The sequence below is a fragment of the Somniosus microcephalus genome, chromosome 14 (assembly GCF_052327205.1).
Source record: "Somniosus microcephalus isolate GS21.2 chromosome 14, FLI_Smic_1.0, whole genome shotgun sequence".
Taxonomy (NCBI): Eukaryota; Metazoa; Chordata; class Chondrichthyes; order Squaliformes; family Somniosidae; genus Somniosus; species Somniosus microcephalus.
The window spans coordinates 85,024,349-85,044,514 of record NC_141000.1 but is presented as its reverse complement, the minus strand read 5'-3'; the positions used below and the strand labels follow the sequence as shown (position 1 = coordinate 85,044,514).

Below are 20,166 nucleotides of genomic sequence, written 5' to 3'. Positions count from 1 at the left end.
ATTCAATAAGATCATGGCTGATCTGATCCTAACCTCAAATCTACTATCACTCTACAACCCACCCGAACCCATGTGATCTCCTGGGAGAGGCGAAAAACCAGATAAAAAACCCAATGGCCAATTTGGGAGAAAAAATCTGGGAAATTCCTCTCCGACCCATCTAGGCGATCGAAACTCGTCCAGGAGATCACTCTGTCCCTATATTTTCTACAGTGCTTACCTTCTGTAAAAGGTGATCTCCACCCCAGCCAGAACCAGGAATAGAACCAACTCCTGAAATCTAACACAGAATTAGAACACAAGAAATAGGAGCAGAACCAGGCTACACGGCTCCTGGGCCCGCTCCGCTACCCACAGGGCCATGACCGTTCCGAACCTAGACTCATGTCCAATTTCCTGCCGGCTCCCCGTAATCCCTAATTCCCTTTACTTCTAGGAAACTGTCTATTTCTGTTTTAAATTTATTTAATGATGTAACTTCCACAGCTTTCTGGGGCAGCAAATTCCACAGACCTACCACCCTCTGAGTGAAGAAGTTTCTCCTCATCTCAGTTTTGAAAGAGCAGCCCCTTATTCTAAGATTATGCCCCCTAGTTCTAGTTTCACACATCATTGGGAACATCCTCACCGCATCCACCCGATCAAGCCCCTTCACAATCTTATATGTTTCAATAAGTTCGCCTCTCATTCTTCTGAACTCCAATGAGTAGAGTCCCAATCTACTCAACCTCTCCTCATATGTCCACCCCCTCATCCCCGGGATTAACCGAGTGAACCTTCTTTGTACTGACTCTAGAGCAAGTATGTCTTTTCTTAAGTATGGACACCAAAACTGTATGCAGTATTCCAGGTGCGGTCTCACCAATGCCTTGTACAACTGCAACAATACCTCCCTGTTTTTATATTCTATTCCCCTAGCAATAAAAGCCAACATTCCATTGGCCTTCTTGATCACTTGCTGCACCTGCATATTAACTTTTTGAGTTTCGTGCACCAGGACCCCCAGATCCCTTTGTACTACAGTACTTTCCAGTTTCTTGCCATTAAGATAATAACTTGCTATTACGTCTGTGAATGATTGAGACACGGACAGCAGGAGTGGAACAAAATAAGTCTTTACTGATGGAAGTCAATAGTGAAACTGAAAACAACAGAGGCTCACTAACGCCTTTTATACAGGGGTGGTCACTGCCGGTACTGCAGTCTGAGACCAGTTATTCTCTTAAAGGTACATACACAACAATTCCTCCCCTTTTAGATAAACAGTACATAACATTCATTTAACAACTAAATGATAACTAATTACAATCACAATTACGGTTGCTAGATACATTGGTTAAGTTTAAGCAATTATAAGTTCAGTCTTTGAGGAGGCTTCCTGATTCTGTCTGGATAACGCCTCTTTGGGGTATCAGGTTCTTCTGGCAATGTTGAGTCGGGATCAATGTCGTTGTTTGGTTCATCTGCTTCCAATATTACCGGTTCTGCGGTAGCTGCAATTGGAACATCGATTTCATTACCAGGTGTATCAGATCGTGGTGTGGAGTTGACGTTTTCCAGTGACTCTAGAATCTGGTCAGCATGGCATCTTACAATGCTCTCCCCAACGTCCACGGTATACATGAGAGGTCCTTGTCGTGTACAAATTGTTCCTGGCTGCCATTTCGCCGGAGCTGATGCTACTCCGAATACCAATCGATGATACTGGTAAAGACCTTTGTGAGTGTTTATTGTGAGATACTTCCTGGAGGACTCTTCAACCTCCATCTGCAAATATGCTTGTGCTAGGTCAATTTTTGTAAAACGCTTCCCTCTAGACAGTGAGGCGAAGATGTCTTCTATCCTTGGAAGAGGATATTGTACTGTGTGAAGGACTGGGTTCATCGTCACCTTGAAATCCCCACAGATGCGAATCTTCCTTGGCTCCCCGGCCTTATTGCTTAACGTTTTCTTCATGACAGGAACGATGGGTGTCGCCCACTCGCTCCAGTCGACCTTAGACAACACGCCCGCCTTCTCCAGATTCTCCAGCTCTGCCTCGACGGCTGGGCGAATTGCATATGGTACCGGTCTTGCTTTGAAAAACTTGGGAACTGCATTCTCTTCTATTTTTATCGAGGCGGTTACGCCTTTAAGCGTGCCCAGTTCTTGTTGAAATACCTCTTTGGCGTTAGCTAAGATTGTTGACAATCGTCCAGGAGTGACGTCTTCATCTTTTTTACCGTCCACCGTCATTGCATGAATGGAGTGCCAATCTAAGTTTATCTTCCTGATCCATTCCCATCCCAATAACAGTGGTCCACCATTTGGCAGTATGTAGAGATACAATTTCCGTATTTTCTTGCCGTTGTATTCGACAGGCACCCTTATTTTTCCTCTGGGGTATACTTTTTGCCCCATATACGTCGTCAAGACGATGGATGTCTCTCTCAAGGGTATGTGTGAAAATAGCCGCTCGTAGTCTCGTCGATTCATGATGGTTAGCGCTGATCCTGTATCCAATTCCAATTTAACTTGGGACCCTGCTATCATGAGGGTGACCCACATGGTTCGGTGATCCTCTTTTGCGATTACATTGTGAAGTTTGAGACAGCTTAGTCTCCTGTTCCCGGATTCACTATCGCTCATCTGGTCTTCGGAACTACTGTCCGTCATCTTTTGTACTTTCTTGTACGGTTCCTTAGTAGCCTTTTTGTTGTCGCTGGTCTTCTTCCCAGACCTGCAAACTCGTGCAATGTGTCCCATCTGCCCGCATTGACTGCATATTTTGTCTTTGGACCAGCAGTCCTTCTGGTCATGGTTAGTTCTGCCGCAGCGATAACATTTTGCAAATCCCCGTGTCATTTCGTGGGTGCCGTATTCCTGTGGTTTTTGTTGAATTTCTGCAGCTCCCCTGGCTGCTGCTTCATACGATACTGCCACGCTGAAAGCCTTATCTAGCGTTAGCTCTTTCTCTGAGAGTAACTTCTTCTGTGTTCCTTCACTCAGGAGTCCACAGACAAATTTGTCCTGTAGGGTATCTGCCAGTCCTGCTCCGAACTGGCAGTGCTTTGATAGCTTGCATAGTTCCGTAAGATACTCAGCATTGCTCTCATCTTTGTGCTGAGTTCTCCTGTGGAATTTAAATCTTTCTGCTATCAACAGCGGTGCAGGGTTTAGGTGTTCCTGTAGGACAGCAACAATTTCGGTAAAACTCTTCGCCTTCGGTTTGGCTGGAGTAATCAGGTCCCGCAATAGGCCGTACGTTTTAGCGCCCATTAAGTTTAGCAATATCGATGCCTTTTTCTCCTCCGCTATTTCGTTTGCCTCGAAATATAACTCGACTCTTTCCACATACGTGGTCCAGTCCTCTATTGTATTATCAAAAGCAGTGATACAACCAGTCTTCGGCATCTTGCAAATCTAAAATGGCGCCTCCCGCACTTTGCCTTCTTCCCCGATTTAACAAAATGGCGCCTCCCGTGCTTTGCCTTCTTCCCCGCTGATTAAGATGGCGCCTCCCGTGCTTTGCCTTCTTCCCCGCTGTTGTTAGCGCTGCTTTCCGCGGTTTCTTGCGCGTTCAATATTTTTTAAAATTATTTTCCCGTCGTGGAACAACCCTGTGGGACTCTTGCCTCCCTCTTCGCGGGTCTATACGCAGCCCGGCTTCATAGCACCACCTGTGTGCTCCGCCCTCTCTCTCTCTTCTTCCCGACAACGCTGCTCGGCCCCGTTGCAAACCACCTGCTTGATTTCGCGACCGCCGCAGCCCAGGAAGGATCAGTGCACTACCTGCCACCAGCCCGATTAGCTGAAGCACCGTCGACAGGAACCAGGCCCCGCATCCGACAGCTTCTCCAGCAATCTTCAACTCTGCAACACAGGGCGGATGCCCACGGTCGACGCCCGTTTCTACTGCCTTTAACTTTCTTTTCTTTCTGGCCTCGACCTCTGCTCACTTCGCTGTAGGAATGGATCCCAGGAGGTGGTGCAGACTGTAGGTAGGTTCGTATCTGCTCGTCGCCAGTATTACGTCCGTGAATGATTGAGACACGGACAGCAGGAGTGGAACAAAATAAGTCTTTACTGATGGAAGTCAATCGTGAAACTGAAAACAACAGAGGCTCACTAGCGCCTTTTATACAGGGGTAGTCACTGCCGGTACTGCAGTCTGAGACCAGTTATTCTCTTAAAGGTACATACACAACACTTGCTCTATGATTTTTCCTGCCAAAGTGCATAACCTCACACTTTCCAGGATTGTATTCCATCTGCCAAATCTCTGCCCACTTACTTAGCCTGTCTATGTCCCTTTGCAGGTTTTTTATGTCCTCCTCACTCACTACTTTCCCTCCCATCTTTGTATCATCTGCAAACTTGGATATGTTACACTCGGTCCCCTCCTCCAAATCGTTAATATAGATTGTAAAGAGTTGGGGACCCAGCACTGACCCCTGCGGAACACCACTAGTTACTGATTGCCAGTCTGAGAACGAACCATTTATCCCAACTCTCTGCTTTCTGTTAGAGAGCCAATCCTCCACCCATGCCAGAATATTACCCCCAATCCCGTGATTTTTTATCTTGAGCAATAGTCTTTTGTGTGGCACCTTGTCAAATGCCTTTTGGAAGTCTAAATACACTACGTCCACTGGTTCCCCTTTATCCACCCTGTATGTTACTTCCTCAAAAAACTCAAGCAAATTTGTCAAACATGACCTCCCCTTCATAAAACCATGCTGAGTTTGTCCTATTAAATTATGTTTATCCAAATGTCCCGTTACTGTCTCCTTAATAATGGACTCTAAAATTTTACCAACCACAGATGTTAGGCTAACAGGTCTATAGTTTCCAGCCTTCTGCCTACTACCCTTTTTTAAATAAGGGTGTTACATTAGCAGTTTTCCAATCTTCCGGGACCTTTGCTGAGACCAGGGAGTTTTGGAACATTATTACCAATGCATCCACAATCCCTACCGCCACTTCCCTCAAGACCCTAGGATGTAAGCCATCAGGTCCAGGGGATTTATCCGCCTTGAGTCCCATTATTTTACCAAGTACCACTTCCTTAGTGATTTTAATCGTATTTAGCTCCTCGCCTCCTAGAGCCCCTTGTTTGCCCCTTGTTGGGATATTCTTAGTGTCCTCTATCGTAAAGACTGATACAAAATATTTGTTCAGTGTTTTTGCCATCTCCATGTTTCCCACTATTAATTTCCCAGTCTCATCCTCTAAGGGACCAACATTTACTTTAGCCACCCTTTTTCTTTATATAACTATAAAAACTTTTGCTATCTGTTTTTATATTTTTTGCTAATTTACTTTCATAATCTATCTTCCCTTTCTTAATCAATCTTTTAGTTATTTTTTGCTGTCTTTTAAAGACTTCCCAATCTTCTATCCTCCCTCTAGATTTGGCTACCTTATATGCCCTTGTTTTTAGTTGGATACTATCCTTAATTACTTTACTTAGCCACGGATGGCTATCTTTTCTTTTACACCCTTTTTTCCTCAGTGGAATATATTTTTTTGGAAGTTGTAAAATAACTCCTTAAATGTACACCACTGATCATGTACCGTCTTACCCTTTAATATATTTTCCCAGTCCACTCTAATCAATTCCGCTCTCATACCTTCATAGTCTCCTTTATTCAAGCTCAGCACGCTTGTTTGAGATCCAACCTTCTCACCCTCTAATTGAATATGGAATTCAACCATGTTATGGTCACTCATTCCAAGGGGATCCTTTACTAGGACATTTTTAATTAATCCTGTCTCATTACACAGGACCAAATCTAAGGTTGCTTGCCCCCTGGTCGGTTCAGTTACATACTGCTCAAGAAACCCATCCATAATACACTCAATGAACTCATCATCAAGGCTGCCCTGCCCAATTTGATTTGTCCAGTTAATATGATAGTTAAAATCCCCCATAATTATAGCTGTTCCTGTAGTGTATGTACTTTGAAGAAGGAACTATATTCTGCAGCCCCTGTATACTGCAGTACCAGTAGTGACCACCCCTGTATATAAGCCTGTGTAGTAACTTTGTATAGTAGTTCCAGTTTTGTCTCCATTCAGTAAACACCTGTTATAACCAACTCCTGCAGTCCGTGTCTCAATTACACACGGACGTTACACTGGCGACGAACAGATCCGAACTTACCTACAGTTCTGTACCACCTCACGGGGATCCATCCCTGAAGTGAAGTTGTTAGAGGTCGAGGCCAGAAGGAAGAAATCCCCCAAAAAAGAAAAAAAAACAAACAAAAGAAACGGGCGTCGACCGTGGGCAACCGCCCTCTGATTCATCGAATTCGAAGATTTGCAGGAGAGGCTGTCGAGAGCTGGGCTTGGTTATCCAGTCTATGGTGTTCCAGCTAATCGGGCTGGTGGCAGGTAGTACACTGATCCTTCCTGGGCTGCGGCAGGCTAGAGCTCGATCGGGTGGCTTTTCAACGGGGCTGAGCAGCGTTGTCGGGAAGAGGAGAGAGAGAGAGAGTGGAGCACACAGGGCGCGGCCGGTGCTACGAAGCCGGGCAGCATACAGACCCGAGAAGAGGGAGGAAAGTGTCCCATAGGGTCTGCTCTGATGACGGGAACAGTAATTAAAATAAAAGAAATTAGAAGCGCAGAAAGCCGCGAGGAGCTGCAGTTTGCCACGGGGACCGTGGCGTTGGCAGCAGCGCGGGGGGGAAGTGCGCGAAGACCATAGGGCGTCGCCATCAAGGCATAAAAACGCCAGCAACAGCGCTAGCAGCAGCACAAAAAGACAGAAAGCACGGAGGCGCCATCTTAATCCAGCGGGGAAGGCGGCAAAGCGCGGGAGGCGCCATTTTGTTCAATCGGGGAAGAAGGCAAAGCGCGGGAGGCGCCATCTTAGATCTCCAAGCTGCCGAACACTGGCAATATCACTGCCTTCGATAATGCAATAGAAGACTGGACCACGTATGTGGAAAGAGTCGAAGTACATTGCAAGGCAAATGAAGTAGCCGATGAGAAAAAGGCATCGGTACTACTAAACTTAATGGGCGCAAGAACGTACGGCCTATTGCGGAACCTGATCACTCCAGTCAAACCGATGGCGAAGAGTTTTAACGAAATTGTTGATATCCCACAGGAACACCTAAATCCTACACCGCTGCTGATAGCAGAAAGATTTAAATTCCACAAGAGAAATCAGCATAAAGATGAGAGCAATGCTGATTACCATACGGAACTACGCAAGCTATCAAAGCACTGCCAGTTCGGAGCAGGACTGGCAGATACCCTATGGGACAAATTTGTCTGTGGACTCCTGAGTGAAGGAACCCAGAAGAGGTTACTCTCAGAGAAAGAGCTGACGCTAGATAAGGCTTTCAGCGTGGCAGTATCGTACGAAGCAGCAACAAGGGGAGCTGCGGAAATACAGCAAAAGCCACAGGAATACGGCACCCATGAAATGACACGGGGATTTGAAAAATGTTATCGCTGCGGCAGAACAACCCATGACCAGAAGGACTGCTGGTCCAAGGACAAAACATGCAGGTAATGCGGAAAGATGGGACACATTGCACGAGTTTGCAGGTCCGGGAAGAAGACTAACGACAACAAAAAGGCTACTAAGGAACAGTACAGGAAAGTACAAAAGATGACGGAAAGTAGTTCCGAAGACCAGAAAAGCGATAGTGAATCCGGGAACAAGAGACTAAGCTGTCTCAAACTACACAACGTAATCGCAAAAGAGGATCACCGAACCATTTGGGTCACCCTCACGATAGCAGGGTCCCAAGTCAAAATGGAATTGGATACAGGATCAGCCCTGACCGTCATGAATCGACGAGACTACGAGCGGCTGTTCTCACACATACCCTTGAAAGACACATCCATTGTCTTGAAGACGTATACGGGGCAGAAAGTATACCCCAGAGGGAAAATAAGGGTGCCTGTCGAATACAACGACAAGGAAATGCAGAAATTGTATCTGTACATACTGCAAATGGTGGACCACCGTTATTGGGACGTGAATGGATCAGAAAGATAAGTTTAGACTGGCACTCCATTCAGGCACTGACTGTGGCTGGTAAAAAGGATGACGACGTCACACCTGGACAATTGTCAAAAATCTTAGCTAACGCTAAAGAGGTATTTCAACAAGGGCTGGGAACTCTTAAAGGCGTAACCGCCTCGATAAAAATAGAGGAGAATGCAATTCCCAAGTTTTTCAAAGCAAGACCGGCACCGTATGCAATTCGCCCAGCTGTCGAGGCAGAGCTGGAGAATCTGGAGAATGCAGGCGTGTTATCTAAGGTAGACTGGAGCGAGTGGGTGACACCCATCGTTCCTGTCATGAAGAAAACGTTAAACAATAAGTCTGAGGAGCCAAGGAAGGTTCGCATCTGTGGGGACTTCAAGGTGACTGTGAACCCAGTCCTTCACACAGTACAGTATCCTCTCCCGAGGATAGAAGATATTTTTGCCTCACTATCTGGAGGGAAGCGTTTTACAAAAATTGACCTAGCACAAGCATATTTGCAGATGGAGGTTGAAGAATCCTCTAGGAAATATCTCACGATAAACACTCACAAAGGTCTTTACCAGTATAATCGACTGGTATTCGGAGTAGCATCAGCTCCGGCGATATGGCAAAGAGCGATGGAACAAGTCCTGCAAGGGATTCCGGGGACTCAGTGTTACTTGGACGACATCCTAGTGACAGGTGAAAATGACAGTGAACACCTTGCCAACCTAGAGCAGGTGCTCACTAGACTAAGAGAACATGGGCTACGAGCCAATCGCCCCAAGTGCGAATTTTTTAAGAAACAGATATCGTATTGTGGCCACGTGATTGATGAAGAGGGGTTACATAAGTCCCCTGACAAAATTGAAGCGGTAGTTAAGGCTCCAGCGCCTGAAAATGTGTCGCAACTGAGGTCATTCCTCGGATTGGTGAATTACTACCATAAGTTTTTGCCGAATTTGTCTACAATTCTGCACCCACTGAACGCCCTACTACAAACTGGATTAGCATGGAAATGGAACGATGAATGTAAGCGGGCTTTTCAGAAGTGTAAAGACCTGATCACTTCAAGAGAAGTATTGGCTCACTACAACCCATCACTACCGATAAGACTGGCGTGTGATGCGTCTCCCTACGGCATTGGAGTGGTACTGTCACATAAATTCCTTGATGGTTCAAAGAGGCCGATAGCTTTTGCATCACGCTGGTTAACTTCAGCCAAGCGTAACTACGCCCAGATTGACAGAGAGGCCCTCAGCCTGGTGTGGGGGGTGAAGAAGTTCAATCACTACCTGCACGGACAGAAATTTACTCTACTAACTGATCATCAACCTCTTGTCTCCATTTTCAACCCTCAGAAGGGCGTCCTGATAATGACAGCACAACGGCTACAGAGGTGGTCCCTTTTCCTAGGGGCACACCAATATGACATCGAGTACAAAGGAACTAAACAGCATGGGAATGCTGATGGATTGTCGCGCCTACCGTTGCCGACGGTGGAAGAAGCACCTGCAGTGGATCCTGTGGAGATATTCCACTCGACCATAGTCGAATGTCTACCTGTGACGAATGCAAACATAGAAAAGGAAACACGAAATGACCCGACACTCTCCAGGGTCTATGATTTAACGGTGAAGGGGTGGCCAGCACATGGCGAACCACTGTTGCCAGCATTCTCGCCGAGTAGAGAACAGCTGTCAGTGTGCCGAGGAACCTTGATGTGTGGATCCAGAGTAGTAATTCCACCCAAATTGAAGGATAGAGTGCTCAATGAGCTTCATGAGGGTCATCTGGGAGGGGTAAAAATGAAGAACTTAGCCAGAGCGTTTGTGTGGTGGCCAGGAATCGATAGAGAAATCAAAGAGATGACCAAGAGCTGTACAGGATGCCAGAAGGTCCAAAATGCCCCACCACAAGCCCCTCTACATCCATGGGAGTGGCCCTCATCTCCATGGCAAAGGGTGCACATTGATTTTGCTGGTCCATTTATGGACTCGATGTTTTTAATTGCGGTGGATGCACATTCAAAGTGGCCAGAGGTAATAAAAATGTCCTCAACCACCACAGAAAAAACTATCACAGTCTTACGAACCATATTCGCCAGAAATGGGCTGCCTGAACAGATTTGCTCCGACAATGGACCACAGTTTGTGTCTGAAGAGTTCCGGAGGTTCTTAAAGAACAATGGTGTTAAGCATTACACATCCGCCCCATATCATCCAGCCACCAATGGATTGGCTGAGAGGTTCGTTCAAACATTCAAGAAGGCTATCAAGGCAATGTGTAATGAAGACATACCCCTACAACACAAGGTGGATAACTTCTTGTTTGCCTACCGGAATGCGACACATGCGGTTACCAACCAAACTCCAGCCATGATGTTCTTCAATCGAAGACTAAGATGCCGCTTGGATTTGGTTAAGCCAAACATCAGAAGAGATGTGGAGAACAGGCAGTTTCAGAATATGAATGAAAGGCCAACCAGGAGTTTTAGGATAGGTCAACTAGTTTTGGCCCGGGACTACCGCACAGAGAAATGGCAGCCAGGAACGATCTGCAGACGGCAAGGACCTCTAATGTATACCGTGGACGTTGGAGAGAGCATTGTAAGACGCCATGCTGACCAGATTCTAGAGTCACTGGAAAACGTCAAATCCACACCACGATCCAATACACCTGGTGATGAAACCGAAGTAGCAATTGCATCTACCTCAGAATCGGTGATATTGGAAGCAGACGAACCAAACAACGACGTTGATCCCGAATCAACTTTGCCAGAAGAACCTGATACCCCAAAGAGGCGTTATCCGGACAGAATCAGGAAGCCTCCTCAAAGACTGAATTTATAATTGCTTAACTTCAGCTAATGTATATAGCAACTGTAATTGTAAATATGTTATTTAATTATGAATCAAATGTTATGTACTGTTTAGCTAAAAGGGGAGGAATTGTAGTGTATGTACTTTGAAGAAGGAACTATATTCTGCAGCCCCTGTATACTGCAGTACCAGTAGTGACCACCCCTGTATATAAGCCTGTGTAGTAACTTTGTATAGTTGTTCCAGTTTTGTCTCCATTCAGTAAACACCTGTTATAACCAACTCCTGCAGTCCGTGTCTCAATTACACACGGACGTTACAGTTCCCTTATTACAAACCTCAACTATTTCCTGATTAATACTCCGTCCAACAGAGTTACAACTGTTCGGAGGCCTATAGACTACGCCCACTAGTGTTTTTTTCCCCTTATTATTCCTTATCTCCACCCAAACTGTTTCACTATCCTGACCCTTTGACCCAATATCATTTCTCTGTATTATAGTGATTCCTTCCTTTATTAACATAGCCACCCCACCTCCCCTTCCTTCCTGCCTGTCCTTCCTGATTGTTAAATAACCTGGTATGTTTAATTCCCAGTCATGGTCACCCTGCAGCCATGTTTCTGTAATGGCCACAAGATCATACCCATATGTAGTTATTTGTGCCGTTAACTCGTCCATTTTGTTACGAATGCTACGTGCATTCAGATAAAAAACTTTCAAATATGTTTTATGACACTTAATTCCTGCTTTTTCCCTTTTTACTACTTTACCTTTTATTCCATACCTTCTGTCCCTTCCTGACATGCTCTGTTTTTTAATTCCCCCACTGCTAAGTCTATGACCTTCTCCATTGTCATTTTATTATTTGCTCTCTAGAAACCTCCCCCCACTAATTAGTTTAAAGTCCTCTCTACAGCCCTAGTTATATGATTCGCCAGGATTCTAGTCCCAGCACTGGCCAAGTGAAGTCCGTCCCAACGGAACAGCTCTCTCCTGTCCCAGTACTGGTGCCAGTGTCCCAAGAAGCAAAACCCATTACTCCCACACCAGTCTTTGAGCCGCGCATTTAACTCTCTAATTTTATTTATCCTAGCCAAATTCGCTCGTGGCTCAGGTAATAATCCAGAGATTATTACCCTTGAGGTTCTGTTTTTTAATTTGACCCCTAGCTGTTTGATGCGCTATCGATTCTAATAAAAGGCTGAGTAGAGTTCAGAACAACAGGCTTTTATTAACTACTGAATGCAACTACAAACAGATCAGGACTATGCCTCTAGTGGACGACCGAATGGCAGAGAGCTGCCGTGCAGCCGTCCTTATACCAGGTAGCCAAGGGCGGAGTCAGCTGAGGCATAGTCAGGTATAACAGTGAAACAAGAGTGAACGACAACAACAACAACAATAGTGAACACCGTGAACGACAGTGGTTTACCACACTGTTCATACTCCTTTAACAGAACCTCCTTCCTTGTCCTATCTACGTCGTTTGTACCAACCGACCTTATCCTTAGACTGTGACCCCTGGTTCTGGACACCCTGACCATCGGGAACATCCTTCCTGCATCTAGTCTGTCCAGTCCTGTCAGAATTTTATAAGTTTCAATGAGATCCCCTCTCATTCTTCTAAACTCCAGCGCGTACAAGCCCAATCGACCCAATCTCTCATCATACGTCATTCCTGCCATCCCAGGTATCAGCCTGGTGGATCTTCGCTGAACTCTTTCCATGGCAAGACCATCCTTCCTCAGATAAGGCGACCAAAACTGCACACAATACTCAAGATGTGGTCTCACCAAGGCCCTGTATAACTGCAGCAAGACATCCTTGGTCCTGTACTCAATCCCTCTTGCTACGAAGGCCAACATACCATTTGCCTTCTTAACTGCCTGCTGCACCTGCATGCTTACCTTCAGTGGCTGGTGCACAAGGACACCCAGGTCTTGTTGCACTTCCCCTTCTCCCAATCTATTGCCATTCAGATAATAATCTGCCTACCTGTTTTTGACACCAAAGTGGATAACCTCACATTTAGCCACGTTATATTGCATCTGCCATGCTTTTGCCCAATCACCCAACCTGTCCAAATCATCCTGGAGTTTCTCGGCATCCTCCTCACAGCACACACGCCCACCCAGCTTTGTGTCGTCTGCAAATTTGGAGATATTACATCTAGTTCCCTTGTCTAGATCATTAATATATATTGTGAATAGCTGGGGTCCAAAGACCGATTCCTGCGGTACCTCACTAGTCACTGCCTGCCACTCGGAAAAAGACCCATTTATTCCAACTCTTTGCTTTCTGTCTGCCAACCAGTTCTCTATCCAAGTCAGTACCTTGCCCCCAATCCCATGTGCCTTAACTTTACATGCTAATCTCTTATGCGGGACCTTATCGAAAGCCTTCTGAAAGTCCAAATACACCACATCCACTGGTTCTCCCTTATCTATTTTACCAGTTACATCCTCAAAAAATTCCAGTAGATTAGTCAAGCACGATTTACCTTTTGTAAATCCATGTTGACTTTGTCTGATCCTGTCACTGTTTTCCAAGTGCTCTGCTATTACATCTTTTATAATGGACTCTAGCATTTTAGGCTTACCAGTCTGTAATTCCCCGTTTTCTCTCTACCACCTTTTTTGAATAGTGGGGTAACATTAGCTACCCTCCAATCCATGGGTACTGTTCCAGATTCCATCGAATGTTGGAAGATGATCAGCAACGCATCTACTATTTCTAGGGCACTTCCTTAAGTACCCTAGGATGTAGATTATCAGGCCCTGGGGATTTATCGGCCTTCAATCCCATCAATTTCCCCAACACCATTTCCCTACAAATACTGATTTCTTTCAGTTCCTCCCTTTCATCAGACCCTATGTTCCCCGACATCTCTGGGAGGTTATTTGTGTCCTCCTTTGTGAAGACAGAACCAAAATATGTATTTAATTGGTCCTCCATTTCTTTGTTCCCCATTATAAATTCCCCTGATTCTGACTGCAAGGGACCTACGCTTGATTTCACCAATCCTTTTCTCTTCACATATCTATAAAAGCTTTTAAAGTCAGTTTTATGTTCCCTGGAAGCTTACTCTCATATTCTATTTTCCCCTTCTTAATTAATCCCTTTGTCCTTCTTTGTTGAATCCTGCTCAATTTGGTCAATAGCCATGTGGCTCACAATACTTAATCCAATATAAAAGCAGCTTTAGACATGACATTTTCAATTGACACAAGTGATATATTATGTTCAAACATATGGAGCTTTTACTTATTTTTAAGAGCAAAATGCATCCCATAATTCATAGTCACAGTCATAGGCCAAAATGAGTAGTTATCATTCATAATCAGCAATATTTGGCAAGTCTGCAGGAAGTAGCTAGAGCTCAGTGTACTGGAACTGCTGCAATGCACAGTAGGTACCAGCTGGGAGGCTGCAACGTCATTCTAGCTGGCATAATCCACTGAAAACACCCTACACCAACTCACCATCCTCCCAAACTCCACCTACACCAACTCACCAGCCTCCCAAACTCCACCTACACCAACTCACCATCCTCCCAAACTTAACCTACACCAACTCACCATCCTCCCAAACTTCACATTACACCAACTCACCATCCTCCCAAACTCCACTTACACCAACTCACCATCCTCCCAAACCCCGCATTACACCAACTCACCATCCTCCCAAACTCCACCTACACCAACTCACAATCCTCCCAAACTCCACATTACACCAACTCACCATCTTCCCAAACTCCACATTACACCAACTCACCATCCTCCCAAACTCTACCCTACACCAACTCACCATCCTCCCAAGCCGCTTATTACACCCTCACCATCCTCCCAAACTCCACCCTACACCAACTCACCATCCTCCCAAACTCCACATTACACCAACTCACCATCCTCCCAAACTTCACATTACACCAACTCACCATCCTCCCAAACTTCACATTACACCAACTCACCATCCTCCCAAACTCCACACTACACCAACTCACCATCCTCCCAAACTCCACATTACACCAACTCACCATCCTCCCAAACTCCACATTACACCAACTCACCATCCTCCCAAACTCCACATTACACCAACTCACCATCCTCCCAAACTCCACATTACACCAACTCACCATCCTCCCAAACTCCACATTACACCAACTCACCATCCTCCCAAACTCCACATTACACCAACTCACCATCCTCCCAAACTCCACATTATACCAACTCACCATCCTCCCAAACTCCACATTACACCAACTCACCATCGTCCCAAACTCCACATTACACCAACTCACCATCCTCCCAAACCCCACATTACACCAACTCACCATCCTCCCAAACTCCACATTACACCAACTCACCATCCTCCCAAACTCCACCAACTCACCATCCTCCCAAACCCCACATTACACCAACTCACCATCCCCCCAAACTCCACATTACACCAACTCACCATCGTCCCAAACTCCACATTACACCAACTCACCATCCTCCCAAACCCCACATTACACCAACTCACCATCCTCCCAAACTCCACATTACACCAACTCACCATCCTCCCAAACTCCACCAACTCACCATCCTCCCAAACCCCACATTACACCAACTCACCATCCCCCCAAACTCCACATTACACCAACTCACCATCCACCCAAACTCCACATTACACCAACTCACCATCCTCCCAAACTCCACCCTACACCAACTCACCATCCTCCCAAACCCCACATTACACCAACTCACCATCCTCCCAAACTCCACATTACACCAACTCACCATCCTCCTAAACTCCAACCTACACCAACTCACCATCCTCCCAAACTCCACATTACACCAACTCACCATCCTCCGAAACTCCACATTATACCAACTCACCATCCTCCCAAACCCCACATTACACTAACTCATCATCCTCCCAAACTCCACATTACACCAACTCACCATCCTCCCAAACTCCACTTTAGACCAACTCACCATCCTCCCAAACTCCACATTACACCAACTCACCATCCTCCCAAACTCCACATTACACCAACTCACCATCCTCCCAAACCCCACATTACACCAACTCACCATCCTCCCAAACTCCACATTACACCAACTCACCATCCTCCCAAACTCCACATTACACCAACTCACCATCCTCCCAAACTCCACATTACACCAACTCACCATCCTCCCAAACTCCATCCTACACCAACTCACCATCCTCCCAAACTCCACATTACACCAACTCACCATCCTCCCAAACTCCACATTACACCAACTCACCATCCTCCCAAACTCCACATTACACCAACTCACCATCCTCCCAAACTCCACATTACACCAACTCACCATCCTCCCAAACTCCACATTACACCAACTCACCATCCTCCCAAACTCCACATTACACCAACTCACCATCCTCCCAAACTCCACATTACACCAACTCACCATCCTCCCAAACTCCACATTACACCAACTCACCATCCTCCCAAACTCCACATTACACCAACTCACCATCCTCCCAAACTCCACATTACACCAACTCACCATCCTCCCAAACCCCACATTACACCAACTCACCATCCTCCCAAACTCCACATTACACCAACTCACCATCCTCCCAAACTCCACCCTACACCAACTCACCAGCAAAATGTCTTAAGCTGCTTTTACTGCTGGTGATAAGAATGTGATGCAGATTGTGAACCTTCAAGCACCGTAACACTTTTGAGACATAGAAACATAGAAGATAGGAGCAGGAGTAGGCCATTCGGCCCCTCGAGCCTGCTCCGCCATTCAATGCGATCATGGCTGATCATCCAAATTCAGTACCCAGTCCCTGCTTTCTCCCCATATCCCTTGATCCCTATAGCCTTAAGAAATATATCCAGCTCCTTCTTGAATATATTTAATGAATTGGCCTCTACTGCCTTCTGTGGTAGAGAATTCCACAGGTTCACCACTTTCTGGGTGAAGAAACTCCTCCTCATTTCTGTACTAAATGGCTTACCCCTTATCCTTAGACTGTGACCACTGGTTCTGGACTCCCTGACCATCACAATTCAGAATTTGGACAAAGCCAGAAACAACAGTTTCCATCTTCTATTCTCTACTGGAAACTGCTGTAACTTTTTACATACGGAAGTCAAAAGAAAAGCCTCTATGGAAAGGTATTAAACGTCATTGCTTAGGATAAATGTTACATTAATTTTAATGTTACTTTATACATCATCCGATGATACATAATGCAACCTTATCATTTAGTATTTCCACCAGTTCTAAGATAAGTTAGTTGTCATTTAGGGCTATGGTCAGAAAGATCTAATGGAGTGAAAGTTATTTTAATGCCGGTGATAAGAATGTGATGTAAACTGTGAACCTCCAAGCACCTTAACACTACACTAAATCATTGGCTTTCGGTTAAAATAAAAAATACTCAGGGCCTGTTAAACAGCACATACTACACTGTCTACCATGTTCTGCGATTATTCAAAATTCAGTACGATAGTTCCTGCAAAATAATGAAAATATTCCACCAAATGGTGCGCTCTCAATGTTTCCTTACTTTCAAAAAAGACCACTCTAAATTATTCTTGCTTGCTCACCTCACAAATTATGGGACACTCATTAAAGATTAATTGAAATTCTCCACTTCTGTGAAAACTTCCACATGGAATGGCAGCCTTACCTGAAGGTTTTCACACATCTCCTGGCTGTAAGTAATTCGCTGGATTTCTGTGGGGGAACTCAGGTACAGAGCCTGTCCACCATTTGTAAAACAGAAAGTCCGTGCTATTCTCATATCAGTTAAAGGCAAGTAGTTTACATCCAACAGTGGCCGAAGACTTGGCAAACTATGGTTTAAAAAAATGTAAAAAATGCTGAGAATATTTGTTGCAGTTTAAAACCACAAAGAACATCTCCATTCTGTGAGGAGTGACAAGCAATATACTGTAAAATGAATTTGTTTCTATTTGTTTTTGATAAACACAATATCATTTACAAGGCACACAAAACAGAATCTTATCTATTCTTCATTCATAATTATATTGAGTGAAGCCTCATAATGGCCATTTACTAATTAGATTTATTTTGATATTAAACAACCTCCCATAAATAAATGAAGATCAGAAAAAAATAGAATCTAATGGAAATATGAAAAGAGAGCAAGGTGTACAATAAGGAAGATAAAGCACTGAAAAAGAGATGGTGGCAGAAATGTTTCATAACTGGAGAAGCTAGTGACAGTGATAAAAGATTTTAGTAAAGAATGAAATGTGAATGGCATTTAGACATGTGCAGTTCAGTGAATAATGTACTAAAAGATTAAATCATAGGCAAAGCAATTTACACCCAGATAACACCGGATTTATTTATTAGCTTAACTTCAGATTTAATAAGGGGGTCGATTTTCCTGGAGCCGTCAGGCGGGGTTTCAGGTGTGTGGGGAGGGAAAATCCCGATTTCGGGGGTCCCGACACCATCCTGCCCAAAACCCGCCTCCACGTAAGTTTCAGGGGAGGCGGGTACCCGCCCCACACTGGGACCCGCCGACCCGAGGCGGGAAGGGATTAGTGCCAATTAACTGCCTGCTTTTAGCCTAATCCCTATTTTGAGGGGTGTCATGTGGGATTCCGCAGAGATCAGGAGCTGCTGGACCCAGGGGTGGGCAAAGGCTATGGAAAAGAGATTAAGGAAGGAATTGAACACAGAGTCAATGGCACACTGCTATTTGCATGCTCAAGAGATAGACTCAAGAGAAAAAATATATGAACCATGTTCACCGACTTCCCAAACGGCTGCACCTGATTCACAGCTGGGGAGATCGGAAAGGAAATCTTCACGAACAAGTTTCACAAATTTAACTTTACAATATTAAATAGACTAAATTAAATTAAGAAATTATAGTGGAGAAATAAAGTGTACGACTTACAGTACATGAAAGTTACCTTAGGGTCATAATATGTCCATTAGCACAGAAGCATGCCAGGCAGATGCTGTTGCACATGGTTACGATATCTGCTCGTAACACAAAGGAAGTCTCTGTGATATTGTGTACATACAGGCAGCTTTGAGAAGGAAGGGAATAGAGTTTGGCCTGTTTCTCTGAGCAGAGCACTACATACTGGTGGTCCCCCATCTCCTGAGAGGAAGTTGGTGAAAATGTTACTAGTTTTCTTTTCCGTCCTTTATCATCTTTATCTTCGCTGTTTGGATCCCTCCACACCTCATACGGGGGGTGTATTAAACCACCCAGAGAATCCAAGGAGGAAAATGTTAGTAGGGCTCCTTTCAACATTAACACAGTTCCTGAAAAAAAAATCAAAAGGCTATATGTAGTACCCATGAGCGCCAATATCATTCTTGAAATTGAATACCAGTATTTCACCAATTTGAATACATTAACATTTCTATCATATCGTATTTTGACATAAGGACCCTTGATAAGTTTTCTAATGTTACATGTATATCAAATGAAATATAGACAATAGCACATAATACCGTTTTAATTTTAACTTTGCTTGTGAGAAAGTCTTGTAACATCTGATTCCAGATAAATACTTGGCAAAGAATTCTAATTTGCCAAATTCGTTTAGTCCTTCTTATTACAAGGAATCTATAATCAAAAGCATAATATTGTATGTATATTCCTGATCCGAACATAAAATATTTCCACTTATGCATGAATCTTACCCAAAAGGTGGCTGCTTGTAAGTAACCAAGCAATAAATACATATTTAAATATTATTAGACTACTTCAGTAAATCTGCTGTATTTACTGAATGGAGTAAATTGTCAAATTACTATTGTGATTTACCACTCACTGTACATTGCACTAAGTAAGCATCAGAATCTGTGTTCAAAGGGCTGGGACTACCCGTGAACAACATCATGGGAATTCTACTATGAAGATAAGGAAAATGTAAGAGTTTAGATTTTGAGAAGCAACCAATGATACTCTTAACCCTGAGTTAATGTCTAAAATATTGCAATATTTAGATTGCAATGTATATTTTTATCTGTTTACTGTCAAAACAAAACAAATAAATGCTCATTATTTAATAAACATACTTAACCCAAGTTCAATATACTGAATAGAATGTTAACTGAAAGAAAGTCTCTAGAAGTCTGCCCAGGTTGGCACAATTCCACCGAGAAGACTGCTTCCTCTATGTTACTATCCAAGGGCTTACTGCCGGTGTCAGGGGAAAGTCTGCTGGTGTTAGAGGAGGCTCTTGGGGCAGGTAGAAGTGCCCACCTAACTTACTTCCACCAGCGCAACAGCCAAGTAGGCCAATGTGTCACTCAGTCCACTATGATTACGATAAAGATGCTACATAAATACAAGTTGTTTTTGTTGTTGCTGTATGACA

At 44.5% G+C, this 20,166-nt stretch overlaps 1 protein-coding gene across 2 annotated transcripts in view; it reads right to left on the bottom strand.

The window, feature by feature from the left end:
• The window catches only part of stxbp5l (syntaxin binding protein 5L), a 583,450-nt gene that overhangs the window by 14,139 nt on the left and 549,145 nt on the right, over positions 1-20,166 (bottom strand). For both annotated transcript variants that reach the window (XM_086006840.1, XM_086006841.1), the window contains 2 exons: positions 18,742-19,102; positions 17,481-17,646 (listed from right to left, as the gene is read on the bottom strand). In XM_086006840.1, the coding sequence (XP_085862966.1) occupies positions 17,481-17,646; positions 18,742-19,102 (527 nt within the window). The remainder of the gene's footprint in view (positions 1-17,480; positions 17,647-18,741; positions 19,103-20,166) is intronic.